The following is a 23408-nucleotide window of genomic DNA, read 5'->3' as shown; positions in this document are numbered from 1 at the left end:
AATTTATTTTCCCTTCAGCTTCATTGGAATTTTTCTTTCAAACAATACACCACTCGCTTCCTTCCGAATTTGGACAATTCCGACCATTGATTATCGAATATTTCGGATTCTTCACGTATCCGTCTATCAATAACTCTTTCCAATGCTTTCATGGTGTGACTAAGTAGTCTTATGGCCCTGTAATTTGTGCATTGTTGTATATCTCCCTTGTTTTTATAAATAGGTACTAATATACTGCTTCTCCATTCGTCTGGCATTTGACCAACTTCCATAATTTTCCTCCTTTTTATACTTGTTGCAAATCTGTCGATCTGTTAATTCCGACGTTGAAGTATTTATTGAGAGGTAGACTGCCAGCTATCTCTCCATATTTTTAGTGGTCTCCCCGGTGGACGATTGCCTGCTGGTTTTCCTTCTAGCGCAATTCTTGGTAGTCTGTGCTCCTCCATTCTTTTTACATGACTGCACCATTTTTTTCATCTTTGCGTGCGCCATCTGACTATATCTTGCACGCCACATTGTTCCCTGATCATGTTGTTTCGTATTCTGTCTCTTTTTGTCTTCCCTGCTATTGCTCTTACTGTCTTTATTTCGGGTGTTCGTAGCATGCTTTTGGTTTTATTGGTGCCTTCTCTTGATTCAATGCCATGTCATAACAGGTCTGATGCAAGTTTTATAAATTCCAACTTTGTTGTCCATTCTCATATATGGGTTATTCCAGACCACATCTCTCAAAACATCCGGACAAGACAGCGGCCTTGTTAATTTGTCCTCTTAGGTCTCGGGCTCGGTCATGATAACTTGATAAGTGTACACCTAGATATTTGAACTGGTTTAGCTGTTCTATGGGTTTCCCCTCTACCACGAGCTTGCATCTAATTGGATCTTTCGCAATGGTAATGTATTTTGTTTTCTGCGTGGATATGTTCATGTTGAGTCGTCGACATGTTCGGTAGAATCGATAAAGTTGTCCTTGTAGGTCATACTCATGCTCTGCAATCAGGGCTGCATCATACGCATAGCAAACTATACTGATTCTACTGTGACCGAGTCTGTATCCTAGTTGTAGCGATTCCACATCTTCTATAACCTATTGAATAAACCTAACTTACTTCTGTCTCTCCTAATGCTCTCCACACTTCCCCACGAGTATCACCTGGTCCAACTGCTTTTCCTTTCTTTATTTTTTGAAGTGCTTGAACCACTTCCTCATTTGTTGATCATTGCTGTTATTGTCTTCGTTAGCTCAACTGGATAATAGAGGTAAATAAAAAGTTGATGTTATTTTAAAAACAAACAGGTTTAAATAATAACCAACAAGATTAATTTACTTTGGACTTCTGGGGACTAACGTTAAGCCCTATATTTGAAGTCGATTCTCTAACTACAGTCGGATCATATTGCGTTACATATATCTCTGATTGCGCCATTAAAGATTACCAGGAAAATAACAACAAATTGGAAGAAGAACTAGAATTTTCTTACCTGCAATATTTATCTTGAATTTTATGTGTTCTTGGAAGAGACCTATTCACTTTTTGATCGCACGCTTTGGTTATTTTTGGATATGTTGAAATTTTGTTCTCAAAATCGTCATCGACCTTATTGTGATTTTTCTTCAGAGATCCTAAGCGTTTTCCAAAACACGAACTACTACTATTATTCTTTTCACTGGAAGACGACGTACGCGTCTTGGAACTGGTAGAGGAAATATCTGATTGTTCTTCGTAGTTTCTGGGACGGATTGGAACTTCACCTGTAACATTTTTAACATTTAAAATAGTTTTTCGTCGATATGTACTAATATCGATTATAACGTCTGTGGCGACACGCTTTAATTACTATTTTTGCTCATTTTATTTTTTAATAACTTTTCTCAAAACGAAATAATATGGGTCATATAAAATTCACATTTAATATACACACCAGATGCTAAGAAGGGCCGTTAAGTTTTACGAAACGAAATGTATCCCTAACCATATGTTTTTGGTGTGTTCAGTTTAATAAACTGAATTCCCCATAAATTAATTACCTTATCAGACCTTATGTCAATAACGCACTTTGGAAATGCATTCGACGACGTTTCTTAAAACTACAGAAAGGTTCTGAGCTTTTAAAACGCCAGACGTAGTAATTTATTGAATTTTCTAGCCATATTGTAAAACCGCAAACATGATGATAATAGTGTTGTGGTCTCTGCAGTATCGTCACGGCAGGCAGGCAGTTCAGACGCCCTTCGCTGCCCTCAAACAATAAACAACCATCTTACGAGATGAATAAGCACGCCTTTTAACCAAAAATAAAATAAATATTACTGTTCGTTGTTTACGCTTATTTTGAATTGATTCCGTTAACCCGCACCATCGGAACACGTCTCTTGTTTTTATATACTCTTTTTTAAATTTAACCTTTTTTAGGCATACATGTCAAATTTTACAGTGATCAATTTACAGCATACATCACCAAAGTCAGTACATGCGACAGAATGCTCCCAGTACAGAACAATTTTCTTAATAAGCCACACACTAAAGATATTCCCCAAAATAATACATCGAAGATTAAACAAAAAAATAGAAGAAGATATAGATGACACAGTTTGGATTCATATGAGGACTAGGAACGAGAGATGCTCTGTTCGCTTTTAACGTTCTCGCGCAAAGACGACTAGATATAAAACCAGGAACTCTAGAATAAATCGTCAATATAAATAAAACATAATAAAGTGAAATAAAAATCAGTAACAATCTATTGCAAAATAAAATTTTTTTTTGCAAATTGCGTAATCTACCTTAATAGTATGATACAATTGATCCAAATAATGGCATAACCCAGACATCCAAAATAAAAGTTATCCCCCAACACCAAATTGTTCTATATGGTCCACATAATGTTCAGAAAAAAGTCACACCATTTTGAGCGTCGGGTTTGGGGGGGGGGGGAGATGGGGGAGAAATTGGTAAATTCGTAGTTTTTTACGTTTTTCGTCAATATTTCTAAAGCTATGCGGTTTAGCATGAACAACCTTCTATACAAACATGTTCTACATTAAATTTGAAATAAAAAAAGGCCCTATGCATAATCCTTATAAAATGAACGGTTCCAAAGTTACGGAGGCAGTATAGTATAATTGGTCCAAAAAAGGCCTAACCCAGACATCCAAAGTAAAAGTTTTCATCCAACACCAAATTGTTCTATATGGTCCACATATTGTTCAGTAAAAAGTTACATCATTTTCAGCGTCCGGTTTGGGGGAAGATGGGCAAGAAGTCGGTAAATTAGTAGTTTTTTTACGTTTTTCGTCCATATTTCTAAAACTATGCTTTAGCACAAACAATGTTCTATACAAAAATGTTCTACATAATATTTAAAACAAAAAAGGTCTGATACATAATTGTTATAAAATCAACGGTTCCATAGTTACGGAGGGTGAAAAGTGGAGGTTTTCGATACTTTTTATATTATTTGGGCAATTGATGATTATTTTGGGTGGTGAGGTTGACGTTTCTTCAAGGGCTTATCACTAACGTACCATCGGCTACTGAAATAGCAAATTTTATTTACAAAACACAATCCTGTTAAAGCAAATTTCTTTCATCAGTAATAATATTAAAAATTGCTCAACAAATATAAAAAGTATCGAAAACCTCCATTTTCACCCTCCGTAACTCTGAAACCGTTGAATTTATAACAATTGAAGACACAAGTGCATGAAGGGTCTATGTGACATTTGCAAGTTATTGAGAAAAATGAAGTTAAAGTTTTTATACTAGAACTTTTTTACTATAAGATCTAAATAGACTAAATTTATAGGATAGGCAGTCCTAAAACAAATATATTTATTAACACTATTAAAAAAAACTTAAAAAAAATATTTATTAAATATTTTTTATATATGAAAAGTGTACATAGATCCTTTATACTCTAGTAACTTAGAAAATATTAATTTTAAAACGTGTTTGGCTTGTTTGAAAGATTTTTAGGTTCGAACAACTTACTTTTAACATAAAAAACATGTTTTGAAAAATTTGTCACATAGACCCTTCATGCACTTGTGTCTTCAATTATGTATAGGACCTTTTTTGTTTTAAATTTTATGTAGAACATTTTTGTATAGAACATTGTTTACGCTAAAGCATAGTTTTAGAAATATTGACGAAAAGCGTAAAAAACTACTAATTTACCGACTTCTTCCCCATCTCCCCCCCCCCAATCGTACGCTCAAAATAGTGTAACTTTTTACTGAACAATATGTGGATCATATAGAACAATTTGGTGTTATAGGAAAACTTTTACTTTGGATGTCTGGGTTCGGCCTTTTTTTGGACCAATAATACTATACTACCTCCGTAACTTTGGAACCGTTCATTTTATAAGGATTATGCATAGGACCTTTTTTTTATTTCAAATTTAATGTAGAACATCTTTGTATAGAAGGTTGTTCATGTTAAACCGCATAGTTTTAGAAATATTGACGAAAAACGTAAAAAACTACGAATTTACCGATTTCTAAAATACATAAAGAAGGTAGTGTTAGAATCCTGTGATCTTTGAAGTAGCTTCTGCAATGTGTTGTTCTTCTGAGGCCAAACAGATATCTTATTGCTCTTTTTTGTAATTTAAAATCGGATTGGGCAGCTGTACCAGAACCCCAAAAAGGAAGACCATATCGAAGATGGGACTCGAACAAAGAAAAATATGTTATTTTGGAATAGGCTAAATTCATTTCCTTCGAAACAGATCTTATTGCAAAGCAAGCTGAGGATAGTTTCTTGCTTAACACATCGATATGAAGGGACCATTTAAGGTTGCTATCTAAAAAAATACCAAGAAACTTTACAGAATCAATGATACTGATCTGGCTGTTATGAAGGTGAGGGTGGAAGAGTTCCTTTATAGGATAATGTTACTATTTTATCTACGTTAAAAGAGAGTAAATTAGAATCAAACCAGGATTTTATTGTGAGTAGATCAGAAGTTATAGTAGCATGCAGAGTTGCGATATTAACTGGTATCGTCAGCAAAAAGAAAAAGCAATAAAATTCCAGCAATAAAATTGCTGGCAAATAACTTTTCCTTGTATTTTGCTAATTAGCCCAGAGTAGTATATCACATTGGATGAACCACGTACTGGATGCCAAACGACCCACCGATGCGGTTACACCGGAAAACTTGACGAAAGTCCACGAAATGGTTGTAGCTGATCGTAAAATGAAGTTGCGTTAATTGGCGGAGGCTACAAGAAATAGTAAAGAGCGCACTAGTTGTATTTTGAACGAAGTTTTGAATATAAAAAAATTATCCTGCCAATGAGTGCCACGTTTGTTGTTGAGCAAAAGCATGATCGTGTGACCACTTCTCAACAGTGTTTAAACCTTATGAAGCGCAATACGTCAGACTTTTAGCATACCAGAGAACGGAATGAACGCACGGCAGTGAATTGAAGCCGACCAAAATGTTCCGAAGCAGTCAAGAGTCGATCAGTGGGTAGAAGAGGTCATGACCACTGTATTTTGCCAATTTTATTGTGAATTACTGAACAAACAGAAGCAGAAACTCCGTGAGAAACGGCCCCATATGCGAAAGAGGAAAGTATTGTTTCTCCAAGACAATGCACCGACTCACGGCAATGGTAAAAATTCATGAGTTAGGCTTCGAATTGCTTTCTCATCCAGCCCATTCTCCTGATTTGGTTCCGTCCGATTATTGAATGTTTCCAAATCTGAAGAGATGGCTCGTAATTAAAAAAAGTTAGCTCGAACGAAGAGATAATTTACAAAACAAACACGTATTTTGCAGAGCTTTCAGAATCGAATTATTCGGACGGCATAAAGAAGTTGGGAACTCGTTGTATTGAGCAAAAAGGAGACTATATGGAATAAAATGAAATAATTTTTTTCGGAAAACATGTTTTTCATTTCAAGGGACGTTACTTATCAGGCCATCTAGTAGATATAGCCCCAACCACTCACCATAAACAACATCGGGTTTAGCCAATAGCATATTCCTATTAACTTCTTCAAAAATGTGATGTGGATTCATTTTCCTCTCTTCTGTTTGTCGTATCATCAGTTGTTCGAGTGTTACAAACCCCGCTAAACTCTCACTCGCCATTTTGAACTGACTTTTATTGTAATTTGGGGAAGTGTAATCGGAACTGACATTACAAAGACTTGGATTGCTAGCGTGCATGTAGTTTACTGGTTTCGGCCTAAAAAAAATATTAATTTATACCAACAACAACATATTGATCCTTCAACAACATATTGATCCTTTAAGGCGGATAGCAAGGACACGTTTAAAGAACTGGACGTTAATAAAATCTGGCCACTTAGGCACCCATAATTACAGAGATTCAGGCGTATAGCATGTGGCATGTAGTGATGTTGATTATAGTTACTTTCGAGTATTCGTTACAAATTGTTACTTTTGTATAAAGTAATCATTTACAGTATTCGTTACTTTGATTACTATGACTACTTTTGTTACTTTTGTATTTGAGTACCGGTAATCATATCGAGAATCGTATTTCTCAGTAGGTAGGTATTTTGTATAAAGTAATCATTTTTTACAGTATTCGTTACTTTGTTTACTATGATTACTTTTGTTACTTTTGTATTTGAGTACCGGTAATCATATCAAGAATCGTATTTCTCAGTAGGTAGGTATTTTGTATAGGTATTAATACTAATACTATTGGTACGAAGTAATCAAAGTAATCAAAGTAGATACAATAGTTGTTACTCGCTGTGATACGAATGATTCGAAGTAAGGAAGTAATCAGAGTAATCAAAGTAACGATTTGACTCTCTGTATAGTAATCGTTATTTTCGGTATTCGTATGTAACGAGGACTTTGTAACGAATAGTGACTTTTTCAACATCACTAGTGGCATGGCAGACTGAAAAATTTAAGCACTTGTAAAGTGATCATCATAATCAGTCCGTTTTAAGGGACTATCCTAGTGTAAAAGTACGAAATTCATATACTTTTTTGGGAATTTCTAAAATAGAAAGTACTGTACCAATTGTTTTAAAAATTTGCATGAGCATTTATTATAAAAAGAAGTACATGTAAAACAATTTTCGGGTATAATATCACAAGAGAGTGAGAATAAATTGAAAATAATGCGACAGTTTTTCGAAAATTTGTTGTCTGGCAATAGACACGAGAGCCCGCAGAGCTCGAGTAACAATGACCAATGACAACAAATTTGAGTAACAATGAAGCATTATTTTCTTATTTATTCTTACTGTCGTGTGATATTCGTAAGATTATTTTTTAATACGTATATTATGGATATTTTCTTAAATGTGACAGTTGTCAAAACTAGGAACTGGTTGCCATTAAACAGAAACAATCTACTTACAAAAATTCTATCAGTAATTTTCTACAGTACATAATTCTCAGTATAATTTTAATCTGATTGGACAGAATTAAACACGTGATCAAATATCTTACTATACGATTGGAAGTTAAAATCATTAAAAAATAATCATAAAAAAATATTGAAAATTAAATGATTTATGCGCCATCTATTGGCACCGTGAAAATAAAAACATAGCTCCACTGCTGCAGTGATCAGGACTAATAGAGATTCTGAAACATAAAATTTCAAAGTTATTATTGAAATATAAGTTATTTTCTATACCATCAACTAGGAGTTTTTTGATCGGATAAAAAATGTCAATTTAGCGGTTTTTGAAACCGAAAATGTTTTAGCTAATTTTAAAAATTGTTTTCAACACTTCGTCATTTTTCCAAATTTTAATATTTTCCAAAAATCCGAGTTCATGGTATAGGAAATAACTTATATTTCAATAATCACTTTGCAATTTTATGTTTCAGAATCTGTATTAGTCCCAATCACTGCAACAGTGGAGCTATGTTTTTATTTTCACTGTGCCAGTAGATAAATGCGCATAAATCGTTAAATTTTCAATATTTTTAATTGTTTTACATATACTTCTTTTTATAATAAATGCTCCTGCAAATTTTCAAAATAATTATTGGTACAGTACTTTTTATTTTAGAAATTCCCAAAAAAGTATTTATTTATTTCCTACTTTTACATTAGGATAACCCCTTAAGTTCACTGCAGGACATAGTCTCTCCTATTTATACTCAGAATGCACGCTCTTGTGCTGTATCGATATTGATCAAATTTTTATCAAGTTTATCAATCTGTTCTAGGTCTCCATTTGGTTAACTTGCGTATCCATTATAAACGATAAAGGATAAATTGTTTTTCTTCTAAAAATGAATTTTCGTTAGAACAAGTAATTTTGGCTCTATCATATAAGGATTTAATGATTCCCTTTTTAACGTTGATGTTGTGATTTGATTTGTAATTGAGATATCTGTTGGTTTTCTATACACTTGAGTCTCATATCCAGTATCCTTTGAGACTAAAACATCGATGTCGGGATAGTATCACGAGGTTTTTTCCTGGTTTTCCCTCGTGATTTACTATGGAATCTCTAACGCGAGAATTTTACTGTCATCGTTGCATTTGGTTGTCTTTTTAAAGACAGATCACATGCTATGATTTTTTTGTGACGAATATTGTTGAGTTGGGATTTATTTCATGTAATCGAATGAACCAGCTTTTAGTAAAGTCGTCCCAGGAACGCAACTCATAAATATTGGCGTTATCATTTTAAAGTCTTCTACTTTAAAATGTATAATATACGTCTGAATTGCCAATGTAAATGAGTCAGATTAAATAAATTATTAGAAGAATTTTTTTACTTAGCAACAACATTTTTGTTTATTTTAGTAGTATTTTGTATTTTGACAACGAAACCCGATTTGGGCTTCGAAACGTTAATAAAATCATTTTTTGGTAAAATTGTGGCTTATTTCATATTGAAAATAGTTGATGATAACTAAAATCTTTAAAACAATTATCATAATCAATCATAAATTCTGTACTTACTGATACTAACCATCGATTACAATCGAATTACTTCTTTGCGTTGTTATTATTCGCAATACTTTTCTCATTAAATTTCCAACCGAAGTTGCACGAGTATTCCGCTAGTTGGCGATACCAGCGAAGTTCACAACGAATAGATTTTTTAATGAGTTTTTTATCATTTGCAGGTGGTCATTGGTGCTAAACTTTGATCGAAATCCCGCTTACTGTCTGGTTTGATACATGTCTAGTTTTTTATCTAATCTCGTTTTTGTCAGTGAACTGACAAAAGTTGTGACTTTCTTCTGAAGAGTTTGTACATTATGGCTTAACAAGCTAATGGGTTAATAATTCTCTAAAGTGATACTTCTAACAATTAACTGAATACTAACCTGCATTTTGGAAGTTCCCGGCAAAGTTCAGGCCTAATACTTTCCATCGACAGATTAGGAACACTAACATTTTGTGGATTGGCAAGATTTTGCGATCCGAATAATTGAACGTGGGAGGTAAAATTACCCGTGGTAACACTGGATTGACTGTCATTTGTGCGAATTTTCCTGTAAGATCTGAAAATAACAATATAACACTATTAAGGTACTATTTTTTTAAAGACAAGTAGTATAATGATCAAAACCTTGGTTAAATTGAAATCAATTACATGACAAGTATGTATTTGTTTATTAAAAAAATGTACAATTTCAAAAAGTTTATTTAAATTAGTTGTGTAAAATTCAAATTTTTTTTTGTTATTATTTTATTATATGTTCTTTTTTATATCTTATTTTTTTCAAACCAAATTAACAAATTATTCCTAGTTTACAACTTGTATTTGTATAATTTAACATGTTCATAAATGAGATGAAGAATTTCCATATCATTTGTAAATATTAAAGTATGAAGGTTTATTGGGAAACAACATTTAAAATTTTTTAATTCCTTATAAAGGTCGTTTATGTTAATCATCTGTAAATGACATTCCAATATGACATGTGTTAGATCTCCGATTTTGCCACAAGTACAATTGGGAGTATCTGCCAAGCCGATTCTATGCATGTAAGATGGAGTAAGAGCATGATTTGCTCTCAGCCGATTAATGGTCTTTATAAAATGTCTACTATATTCTGTGTAAAACCATCTTCTTGAGGATATCCTAGGGTTACAATGAGCAAAATTTGAGCCAGTATTACATTCTCTGGAATGCAAATTTGAATTAAACTCACTTTGGGATTTACTAAAATGGGATGTGCGATTTCCGCCAGCTGCCTTCCTCATCCCAACAGCCAGCTCAATCACTATCTCCGAAATCTCTACCCATCAGTTTAAAAGTGTTGTCACCACAGGAAAGAAATCAATAATACTTGTGACGTTAAATAGAAGTCGATAGACTGAAGCTTCAGAGCAAGACATAAAAATGACATAGTTAAAAATATTGTGGGGGAATAAGACAGGGGACCCATTGAGTCCTACGCTCAACAAAGAAAAAGGATACAGAATGGGAAACAGAGAATAAAAAATACGCTGTTACATAGACGATGCAATACTGATAGCCCAAGATGAAGATAGTCTGTAAAGATTAGCCCACAGTTTTAATATAAGAGCAAAAGAATTCAACATGACAATCTCATCTCAGAAAACTAAAACAATAGTAATTAGTAAAAACCAATTAGATGTAAAATAGAAATTGATGGCATCAGTATTGAACAAGTAATGAAAATAAAATACCTTGGAAATAAACTTGTCCAGCTACAAAGACCTGTACAAAGAAGTGAGAAATCAAGTGTAAAACGCAAATAGACTGGCAGGATACTTTAATAACATTATATGGCGAAACCGACATATTGCCACTGAAATAAAGTCAAGAATTTATAAAGCCAGTGTAAGACCAATAATGATATATGTATCAAAAACAAGACCCGATACAGCTACAATACAAAGACTGCTAGAAACGGCAGAAACGAGACTACTGAGAAGAATTACAGGGAATACGCTCATAGATCGAAAGAGGAGTGAAGACATTAGAAGAAATTATAACGTACAGTGATAGAAAGAAACTGAGAAAAGTATATAGCCCGGTGCAAGAGAAAGACGGCACATGGAGAATCAGGAGAAACGACGAGGTTAATGAATTAAATGAAGGGTATGATATTGTAAGACTTGTGAAAAGTCAACGACTGTCATGGCTGGGACATGTTCAGCGACAAGATACGAAAACGATAAAGAAGATATTACAGTGGAAGCCGGTAAGAAGGCGAAAAAAAAAGGAAGGCCCAGGAGGAGAAAGTCCATGGTGGCAGCATCAAGGATATGATGCCAAAAGAAGAAGAATAACGTACAGTGTGTAAAGGAATGGATACTAAATAGAAAAACGAAAGCAATAACCACATAAACAAAAAGGGGAAGACACGCGTGGTCAAAATAGCAAGTGAAAAATCACCAATCGGCAGAAGAAGTATCGGCCGACCGCGCAAAAGATGGAGTGACAACCTTTTATAGAGGTATCAATCCCCAAAGAACAAGCAGAATTTCTTATAGAGGATGAAGAAGAAGAAGAACAATATTTTGGTAATCGTAATACTAATTTCAGTTAGAAACAGATATACTTACCGAAACTGGGCTGTAGGTACTGGTACGGAATCTTTCCTATGACTACTGGACTTATTAAAAAACCATTTCCTATCAAGACTGGTACTTCCACTGGGACTAGCATCTGAGCTGGATTTCTTCGAAGTAAATTTCTTAAGAGACCCAAATTTTTTCAGAGAATCCGATTTTTCTACGGGAATCTTTAGTCTTTCCGTATCCGACTCGTCCGTTTCTGAGTAAAGACTAGATTCCTGGTTTTTCTGATTATCGTTCACTAGAGTAGCTGTTTTGATTAGGTCTATCCATGATTGGAGTGTGTCTGGATCTTCTGCCGAGAAGTAGAATACCGTACCTGTGTGATATACTTTAAAGGAATGTGATCTGGATTTAACCTAAAATATAAAGGAATTGATTTGGAAATTATTCTAATTCACAGAAATGTAATATTTTCAGTAGTAAAATGCTAGCTCAAGTTTGACACGTTTTGTAACCATGACGCACGAGTAGCGTCTCGAAGGATGACGCATAAGTGGAGTCGGTAGTACTGCGTTACTAAATGAACGATTTAAGTACGTGGTACCAGCCAACTGACCCTTGTTCAAGAAGAGGCACCGAACGTGTTAAGATGTACATTAATTAAAATTTTTTAAATCATCAGTGGCGTACGATATTTTTCATAAAAGAAATTGGTCCATTACGCGTATGCGCGCTAATAATGGATATAAAATTCTTAATTGTATGCAAAAAAATGCGCAATAACTACCTCTTAAAGCCCACCAAGAATTAAAATTAACTACGAGCTGGATGAACAAATGAGAATGATAATAATGCAGAGCGCGTTGTATGTCAATAAATGCGCAATAACTAGGTACCTCTTAAATCCGACTAAATTGTATTTGCATATTAGTCCAGAAAGCCACTGCGCATCCGCTAGGAAAAATATTCTGATTCGGATTTTTTGCACAATCTTACTCAAAAAGGACTCCTTTTAACAAATTTGCATGTTGCCAGGACCAAAAGGTGGTCAAAAATTTTTTAAACGTTTTTTTTTTTTGTTTTTTTCCTAAAACTATTTTTTTGCATGGAAAAAAGTATTTTTAGTTTTTTTAATCATTCCAAACAGAAAAGGTCTTTAGTAACTTTTCTCTAAAAATGATAGTTTTTGACATATAAGAGATTAAAAATTGAAAAATTGCGAAATCGGCCATTTTTAACCCTCAAAAACTATGTGAAAAACTGAAAATTTGAATGTTGCCAAGGTAGGTAGATATTCTTTAAACATCGATTGATGAAATCCCGAAGAGTACTATGTAATACAATATTCAAAACTCCTTTGTTTTTTAATTGCTAATCAAGCGTGCGCGACACTATTTTCCACCGACAGTATGGTGCAAATGAAAGGAATAACTTCGTTATTTCGTAAACAGGCGACTTTAAGGAAAAGTCCCAAAACAGGTCGATTTTTATTTTTTTAAGTTATGATATTGTGGCATATATGGTATACTAGTGACGTCATCCATCTGGACGTGATGACGTAATCTATGATTTTTTTTAAATGAGAATAGGGCTCATTTGAAAGGTTCTTCAATTCTCTATTCAGTAATATAAACATTTACATAATTATTTATACAGGGTGTCCAAAAAATTTTTATTAAATTAAATTATTTGACAAAAAAAGAAGTAGAAGGACACCCTGTGTAAATAATTATGTAAATGTTTACATTACTGAATAAAGAATTGAAGAACCTTTCAAATGAGCTACCACACGACGACCCCTAGTCTCATTTAAAAAATCATCGATTACGTCATCACGCCCAGACGGATGACGTCACTAGTATACCATATACGCCACAATATCATAACTTAAAAATAAAAATCGACCTGTTTCGGGATTTTTCCTTAAAGTCGCCGGTTTACGAAATGACGAATTTATTCCTTTCATTTGCACCATACTGTCGGTGGAAAATAGTGTCGTGCACGCTTGATTAGCAATTAAAAAACAAAGGAGTTTTGAATATTGTATTGCAAAGTACTCTTCGGGATTTTATCAATCGATGTTTAAAGAACATCTACCTACCTTGGCAACATTCAAATTTTCAGATTTTCACATAGTTTTTGAGGGTTAAAAATGGCCGATTTCGCAATTTTTCAATTTTTAATCGCTTATATGTCAAAAACCATCATTTTTAGAGAAAAGTCACTAAAGACCTTTTCTGTTTGAAATGATTCAAAAAACCTAAAAAAACTTTTTTCCATGCAAAAAAAATAATTTTAGGAAAAAATAAAAAAAAACGTTTAAAAAATTTTTGACCACTTTTTGGTCCTGGCAACATGCAAATTTGTTAAAAGTGGCTTTTTGGACTATATATGAACCGGTTTCAGAGCAATAAATAAATCGTCATGTGTAAAAAAACATCAACACTCCATATCTCCGAAACGAAGCATTTGCAGACATTCGTTTATATAACAAACTGTCATTATTTTTTCATGCGAAATTACCCCCTGAAGTTTGTGGCACACATTTCTGCAGATTTTAGAAATAATCGACAATAAACAGTGGAGAAGGAGAACCAAAATTAAGATATTGCTGCCAGGTTATGGTACAAATTTTTAATATAAATATTACAATGCAATATAAACTTACGTGCATAGAAATCGGCCCACCTAAAAATTTGGTCATTTTTGAAGTCTCGTATTTCCTAAACCTGTTGGCCGATTTAAGTGATTTTTTTAATATCTTATAGCCTTATTCTTCAACAATATCGCTGTAATAATATTATTGCTAAACAGGTAAGTGTTATTTTATACCGGGTGTAACAATGATAGTGTGTTTTTTCCTCAAAGTTCGGAACACCCTGTGGAATATTCTAGAGTATATAAAATATTGAAATTAGAACTCAACTGTAGCCTTAGGCTTTCTTAACATTTTGCTTTTTGATTCATTCGCTTATGTTGGATAATAAAAAAGTTAGGTATTTTAACAACTAGCAACGTTCTTCATCAATACAGGGTGTTTCTAAATAAGTGCGATAACTTTAAGGGGTAATTCTGCATGAAAAAATAATGACCGTTAGGTTTATAATCATATGTTCGCAAATGCTTCGTTTCAGAAATACGGGATGTTGAATTTGTTCGTACAATCTGACGATTTATTTATTGCTCTAAAACCGCATGAGATACAAATGAAATTGGGTAGGTTTTAAGAGGTAATTATTGCGCATTTTTTGACATACAGTTAAGAATTTTATATTCACCATTGGCGTGCATACGGGTAATATGACCGGGTAATATGACCCGTGTGCACGCCAATGGTGAATATAAAATTCTTAATTGTATGTCAAATATGCGCAATAACTACCCCTTAAAACCCACCAAATTTCATTTGCATATCTCAACCGGTTTTAGAGCAGTAAATAAATCGTCAGTTTGTAAAAAAAATTCAACATCCCGTATCTCGAAAATGAAGCATTTGCGGACATATGTTTATAAATAAAACGGTCATTATTTTTCAAGCAGAATTTCCCCTTAAAGTTTGTCGCACTTGTTTAGAAATACCCTGTATTGATGAAGAACATTGCTAGTTGTTAAAATACCTAACTTTTTTATTATCCAACATAAGCGAATAAATCAAAAAGCAAAATGTTAAGAAAGCCTAAGACTACAGTTGAGTTTTAATTTCAATATTTTATATACGCTGGAATATTCCACAGGGTGTTCCGAACTTTGAGTAAAATACAGACTATCATTGTTACACCCGGTATAAAATAACACTTACCTGTTTAGCAATAATATTATTACAGCGATATTTTTGAAGAATAAGGCTATAACATATTTAAAAAAAAAAGAATGTGTGTACTTTGTACGCACGTAAGAAGTTATACTTCTATTATATGATTTAAACGAAATTAATATACTTTTTATTTATATTTTATTTAAATATTAAACTAATTTATACTTACTACTTCTCAAACACATTAAAAATGCCACAAATGATTTCTGAACATTAATTGTCGGAATTTTTTTTAACTAAATACGTATTTTCTGAAAATAAAATTATATAATAAATATACTTACAATCATAAAATGTATTAAAAAAATAAAAAAATAAAAGTTTTTATTGGAATTCGAACCAGCTATCAGCGCGGTTGGTATATTGGGGTTCATTCGCCTTAAACGCTTCGCCACGGAGGCAATGTGTTATTATGTGCGAAGATCGACTAACTAAACGGATTAAGCTTTTGACATTTTTGAATTAAATTTAATTATTTTGATTTGAAATGATTTAGAATTGAAAAAATGCAACAAAACATAGAGTAAGAAAACTATATATTAGGTGAACATTGATAGAAATTTTGATGGTAATCAAATTATGTAAATAAAAGTATTACATACTATGTATTTTGGTAGGTTCAAATAGGTAGGTACCTATAATACATTTACAATTATTACATACCTGTTGCTTTTAAAAACTATTTAAATGTCACTACAATAATTATAAACTTTTTTGTTTCTGTCCTCACAACAATAAAACTAATATATTATACATTTGTTTACCTTCATATTGAACAATTATTTATTATTGACAGATCATTTCAACACCCAATCAGAGCCCGTATAACGACTAATACCATACTGTCGGTGTGCGCATGCGCGCAGATCAATATAAATTCACCCTCAATCTCAATCGCGCCTAAAGAAGTATAACTTCAAAAAATCACTTAAATCGGCCAACAGGTTTAGGAAATAGGAGGCTACAAAAATGACCAAATTTTTAGATGGGCCGATTTCTATGCACGTAAGTTTAGTTTATAATGTTACAAATCATAATTTTTAAAATTTGCCCCAAGACTAATAACTAGTGGCTTTTTAAATATACTGAATATTTTGGAAACGTGTTGTGTTGTTTGTGAAAAAAAGTCAAATAACAATCAAGTTTCTCCACCTAAACGAGATAAGATGAAAATTTTATTGTAAAAAAGATATACAAACATATTACAAACTAAACTTAAATTCTACAAATAAAAACTTTCTTAACAGTCGATAGACATTGGTTTTTCTTTTTATTTTCTGCTTTCATCGGTTTTTTCTTGATAACCTCCAAACAGTGTCTTAAATTCACAGCTTTCTTGGTTATCTTCTTGGAGACATTAGCTGCAAATACTCTTTTGGCATCCTCTCTCGAAATAGTTATTGATTTTGCAAGATTTCGTATAATCTCTTGTGCCTGACGTATTTCAATCTCCAAAGCATCCCGGAGATTATTTCTCAACACGCTGTCACCAAGACAAATACTCTTGAATCTGGGATCTGATCTTGCAGTTGCCAATAAAGACAATGGATCCAGCAATCTGAAAAATATCAGTAAAAAGATTAAAAGTGTAATTAAAAAAAATAATATCAATATAAAAATAATAATCAATAATAAACATTACAAGAAATAAATAAACACTTACCTTAAAATAGCAGACCACATTTCCACTGGAAGCGCCGTCAACTGGAAGCAGGATGCAGCGATCACTGGCAATAAACGGAACATTTCGAACACAACGTAACAATAACACTTAATACCTTCAAAACACAAACTGGACTCAACTGACTACAGCGCGCAGATGCCACTGTTATATAAGCTAGTTTACGCGGTAAATCACTTATTAAAAGGGCGCGCTGAATGTAACACCACGTCAGCCATACAGCTAACAGCTAACAAAGGTGCACGGGTGACGTGGTGTTACCTTTTGCGCGCGCTTTTAGCAAGTGGTTTGCCGCGTAAAGTGCCATATATAACGGCGGCATATGCGGGCTGTAGTCAGTTTAGTTTGTGCTTTAAAGTGATTAAGTGTTATTGTTACGTAGTGTTCGAAATGTTCCGTTTATTGCCAGTGATCGCTGCATCCTGCTTTCAGTTGACGGCGCTTCCTGTGGAAATGTGGTCTACTATTTTAAGGTAAGTGTATATTAATTCTTTTATGTTTATATTTTTTAATTATTTTTATATTGACATTTATTTTTTAATTATAATTTTAAGCTGTTTACTGATATGCTTTTTTATATTTCAGATTGTTGGATCCATTGTCATTATTGGCAACTGCAAGATCAGATTCAAGAGTATTTGTCTTGGTGACAGCGTGTTGAGAAATAATCTGCGGGATGCCTTGGATATTGAAAGACGTCAAGCTGAAGAAATTATTAGAAATCCTGCAAAATCAATAACTATTTCCAGGAAGGACGCCAAAAGAGTATTTGCTGCTAACGTTTCCAAGAAAATCACCAAGAAATCAGTAAATTTAAGACAAGCTTTGGAGGTTCTCAAGAAAAAGCCAATGAAAGCAGAAAATAAAAAGAAAAACCAATGTCTATCGACTGTTAAGAAAGTTTTTAATTGTAGAATTTGAGTTTCTAATAAATGTAACATAGGTAAAAAATAAATTTTTGTAAAAATTTTTATAACATTAATTTAAATTTAGTTTATAATAAACGTAATATGTAAAAAATTATAGACAATAAAAAGAAAAACCAATGTTTATCGACTGTTAACAAAGTTTTTAATTGTAGAATTTAAGTTTAGTTTGTAATATTTAATTTTTTTTGTGTTTTTAGTGTTAGTATTAGAAGATTGTAAATAAATTAAAATAAGTGTTGTAAGACTTGTTCATCAAAATAAACATTACGCTATGCCGACAATTAAAGAATAATATACTCCTAATTTAGTACTCTCATTTACTTACCGTTGCACGTCATCTGCATCATAGCCCGTGACGTCACATGATACCAACACGAAATATTTAGGCGGTATGTGTGTTCTTTTTTAGAATCCTTTTGCCGAGTACACTGTAATTACAGCCACTAGACATATTTTATTATATACGCGTAGACATAATATTTGAAGATTTCTATTAATGTCAACTTAAAGAAATACACAATAATATGTTTCGTTTAATTTGTATAAATGGATCATAAAGCTTTTTTATGAAGCACATTTGTTCGGAACACACTGTAACTGTAATCGAACGAAGGTGACATTTTGGCATAAATTGGTAACATTTATTTGACAGTTGCGGTATTGACACTTTAGATTTGTTTTTATTCTTTACTCTAATGTCCAGTAGCACCAACAAATAAACGACTGATTTGGATTGCCCGTTTATTTTAAAATATAATTGTCAAAAAACTGTCAAATTAAAAACAGAAATTTTAACGATTCTCTCAAAAAATATTAAATTTTAACCTTTTTCGAAAGAAAAGAAAAGTGTTCTGTTCTTATCTTTGATGGTAAAAAAATTAATATTTTTCGGGAGAATCGTTCTGTTTTTAATTGACAGTTTTTTGACAATTATTATATTTTAAAATAAACGGGCATGCATGTTTTAAAATAAACATAAGTATTTGTTGTTACATACATATTTATTGTTTTTATTATTTACTTTAAGGTAAGATTATAACTTAATTCTTCTTGTATATTTCTAAAGGTTTTATTTATTTACATTGAATATTAATTTGTTTTGTTGTATAATCCACGTTTGCAATAATTCTGAGATCTATTTGATTTAAAATGGCTTCAGGAATTTTTTTATACTTCGGCAACTATGTCAACTTAGATCTCCAACTTAGATATTGACGTGCAATGGTAAGTAAATTAGACAAACTGTAGTTATTTATGTACCAAGTCAGTAAAGTGAATCTTTATCGAACGAGTCTGATATTACGAAGAGAAGGAGCGAGGCGAGTAACAGACGAGTTCGATAAAGAGTTTTTACTGACGTGGTGCATACAAAATTTTATCGCCAATCATAAAAAACACTAACTTAATTACATCCTTCTAATGAAAAAAGAGTGTGTGTACTTTGTACGCACGTAAGAAGTTATACTTTTATTATTATGACTACAACAAATAAATATATTTTAAACAGTTTAATTATATTTTTATTTAAATATTAAACTAATTTTAATACTTAAAATAATACCAAAAATTAAAAATAACGTTAATAGTTACGTCACTGTTTATGAACTGTAGCCTTCTGCAGTTGCTTTTCCCTTGATGAATCGTAGAAAATCTAAATAAATACATTTACTAACAAATTATCAGTAAATATCTATCACCGTCCTATATGTTATTTGCATTAATACCTAACTTAAAAAATTTAGAAATTTTTTTATATTGTAGACGAAATAAAAATTTTGTATGGCAGAATGCTTTTGCATTTGCATGATGGCCGGTTTGGATGTTTAATCGAGAGTTGTTATCAATATTGAATTCCTAATTACTAAATCCGTAAAGTTTTGATTTGTTTTATGTTGTATTAATATAATTGCAAAATACTACAAAATTTCACTTTTTGACATAAATTTAATTAATAATAACGTAAATTGTGTACAATATTTTTAATAATTAAAGTAAATAAATTTTAAGTTCACTCAAATAAATAATCGATTATTGCCATCGATTGATTTACATTCAATCGCGGTTAATTTGATTAACCCGGGAGTAGTCGCGCTCACTTCTGTAACGTGAATAGTCGCGTATTAGATTTTATCTCAAAATACGAACTTAAATACGAATTTACAACAAATTTTTATTTTATAGTATTTTTATTTACTTGTTATGTTAGAAATATTATTTCTAACAATTATTAAAGCTAATTGGCTCTCCTCAAAGCCATAAATTCCACAAAAAGAAGAAGAAAAAAATTCTACGTATTACTACACCCTTCCTCGAGGCACTTACGAAATTGTTTCAAAATTGCGAAAAAGGATAAAATGTGAGATTCTATCTAACGGCGCGACTACTCGCGGGTTAATAATCGCGGCTGGTAAAGTAAAATTCTTCTTTCAATACAATAAAGTGTTACTTTACTGCCGCAAATGAGTACAATACGGAATTACTTTAGTGACGGTTGGCGATAAAAATACTTACTTCACTAGCCAAGGCGACTGTAAACCCCGACAGAAAAATAAGGCAGGCTGCTTTGGGATCTTCTTTCGCCTTAAAGCCATACAAACAACTTCCCAACAATACGAACCACCTCTTCTCCCAGTGCACATTCTGATTATGTTTACCTCGTAATCTTTGGAATAAATATCCTTGAATATCCGCTGGGCTAAGATCGTTTACAGTAACTTTTCTTCTTTCTAAAATAGTAGATAATAATAAAGGAATCATTTTATATGCATATTACGAAATCAAGAGAAACAGGTGCAAAGACAAGATACCGGGCTTTTTGAAACAAGCCAAGGATTAGAAAAGATTTAGTTCTATCGTATTTCAGTTCAATGGAGACTGCGAAGCTTATAGGACAGTTAAAAATGATACTCAAGTTCTTCGATCGATTAGTACAGTTGTCTGCCTTTGTGGATTATACAGACTTTTACTAATTTGTTGTTCTTTTAACGGTGGGCAACATACACTTGATACCACTGGTGCCATACATGCCTCTGGTGTCGCTGCTGGTTAGGTAATCAACCTCCTCTTGGGCCTTTGTTTCATACCTTAATAAACTTCTTCCGAAGTGCTCTCAAAGTTTGAGGAGGATGCCCTAAATTAAGAAGTCTCCTACCATAATGTCCGACACATGTTCAATTGTGGAAAAATTTGGAGATCTCGTGGACAAAAGATTGACTGCAGCATGTTCAAAGAAGTCCATGACGCTCTTGAAAAATTAGATGTCTGGAGGTAGGGTTTGAGATGAGGTTCCAGAATTTCTTCTACGTATCGCTAAGCTGTCATGCTCCCTCTGGCGAGGATTAGTTATGACCTTGAACCATAAGCGATAACACCCCACACCATAACTCCAACAGTGAGATGCACATGCCATTCGACCAAAAACTGAGGATTTCAAACCTGGCTCGGTCATCAGGCAGCCGTATAGGGGAATGGGACGTTTCGCCACGAACCCATTTTGTCGCGATCCAAAAACAAAAAAATATTTAAAAAAACAAAAAAACTTTTAAACACGCCAGCAAATGGCTGCCAGTCCTAAGCCTCGGAAAAAGTGTGAAGGAATGTTTTTACAGTATTTTTCTTTAACATAGAACTTTATTTGTAAATTTTTAGCATGTAGAAAATTTAGATTTAAATTGATTCTAAGTAAACTAGTAAAATGAAGTTTATTATTGTTGTATGTTGAGGAACTACTTTTTGTAAAGTGTGAAGGAAATTTTTAAATAGAGTAAAATACAATTAAGTATAACTTTGTAGTTATTTTCGAAAATTATTAGAAGTGAAATTTCAATATCAATCCTTACATGTATTAATTATAACTATCAAACCTTCCTGTATGTGTGAACATTACATAGGTAGTTGTTTCTTAAATTAGCAAATAAGGTTCTCGCAACTAGCAAATAAGGTGAAAAGGGCTCTCGGCGAAACGTCCTAGATCCTCCGTATAGGAACGTATAACTATAGTTGGCAATGAGATAGAACTCGTCCAAGAAAATATCTACCTAGAACAAATTCTGAATCTTCTCTGGACTAAGCTGGTGTCTGACCGGCCTATGGAGGAGCGGTACGGCAAGGGGTATGGGCTTGCGCCTTGGTGATACTCCTCCATAAAACCAAATCGCGGAAATCACTAGAAGAGCAAGACTGGACCAGAACCAAGCCATACATGCACAAACTAGCCGCAACAGAAACGACAATGTTAGGTTTACGACTGTCAGTTACAAAGAGGAGCGCCTGAGTAAGACCAAAAACAAAAATGGAGGATATTACAATAAAAATTACCAAACTCAAGTGGAGCTACGCAGGCCACACTACTAGACAAAGACCAACGTTGGAACGAGACCATACAACATTAGAGACATTAGAAAGGTAGACGACTAAGAGGTATACCACAGATGAGATGTTAGGATACATAAAAAAATAGGCGGAACAAAATGGAAGTATGTTGCTCAGGATAGAGACCGATGGAAGGAGTTGGGAGAAGTCTATGTCCAAATGTGGACTAGAGACGGCTAAGAAGAAGAAGAAGTGAACAAAAGGTAAGAAATACTCAATTTGGGCTATGGAATCTATGTCGAAATCTTTTAGTTGGTTTGTATTAATCAGAAAAGAGTCAAAGCTAAAAAAGAGATCACGAAGAGTTGCAAGAGGACCTCTGAAAAATAACAATTGTATAATAACACTACTTCTTCTTCTTCTTATGCCGTCTTCTAACGAAGGTTGGCGATCACTTTTTTAAACGCTTCTCTGTCTTTTGCAACGTGAAATATCTGTTCAACACAGAGGTTAGTCCAATCTCTGATATTCCTCAGCCAAGATTTCTTCTTTCTTCCCAAGCCTTTTTTCTCCTCTACTCTTCCTTGCATGATGACGTGTAGCAGAGAGTATTTATCGTTACGAAGTATGTGGCCCAGATACGATGTTTTTTTTTATTTTAATTGTGTTCATAAGCTTCCTGCCATGTCCAATTTTTCTTAACACTTCTTCGTTTGAGACTTTTGCAGTCCAAGGAATTTTCAGAATAAGCCTGTATAGCCACATCTCGAATGCCTCCAATTTTTTTACGGATTGTGCTTTTAGAGTCCAAGCTTCTACCCCATATAGTAGTTGCGACCAGACATAACATTCGACGAACCTCAATCTAATGTCCATACTCAAATTCTTATTTGTAAACATTGACTTGAATTTTATAAACCCTTTTCGAGCTATTTCTATTCTGACCTTTATCTCCTCATCTTAATTTAATTTTGAGTTTATAATTGCTCCTAGGTATTTATACTTCTCGACCCTTTCTATCGGTTTACCCTCCAATGTCAGATGTATGTTGTCAACAGAGTTTTTTGAGATTACCATAAATTTGGTTTTATTTATATTCATTGTTAGTCCCATCTTTTTGCTTTCTCTGTTAATGATATCTAGGAGAATTTGTAAATCGTCTATAATCTCTGCCATGATTGCGGTATCGTCTGCAAA

The 23408-nt window shown here is 33.1% G+C and overlaps 1 protein-coding gene across 2 annotated transcripts in view; it reads right to left on the bottom strand.

Annotated features, from left to right (window-relative positions):
• The window catches only part of LOC114337798 (uncharacterized), a 140523-nt gene that overhangs the window by 28747 nt on the left and 88368 nt on the right, over positions 1-23408 (bottom strand). For both annotated transcript variants that reach the window (XM_050646055.1, XM_050646056.1), the window contains exons 11-15: positions 20412-20626; positions 11522-11892; positions 9307-9483; positions 5970-6208; positions 1486-1756 (exon numbers count right to left, since the gene is read on the bottom strand). In XM_050646055.1, the coding sequence (XP_050502012.1) occupies positions 1486-1756; positions 5970-6208; positions 9307-9483; positions 11522-11892; positions 20412-20626 (1273 nt within the window). The remainder of the gene's footprint in view (positions 1-1485; positions 1757-5969; positions 6209-9306; positions 9484-11521; positions 11893-20411; positions 20627-23408) is intronic.

Source organism: Diabrotica virgifera, chromosome 3, assembly GCF_917563875.1.
Source record: "Diabrotica virgifera virgifera chromosome 3, PGI_DIABVI_V3a".
In the NCBI taxonomy this organism is placed as follows: Eukaryota; Metazoa; Arthropoda; class Insecta; order Coleoptera; family Chrysomelidae; genus Diabrotica; species Diabrotica virgifera.
Note: the sequence above shows the minus strand (reverse complement) of the source record. Positions and strands in the feature narration are given on the sequence as shown.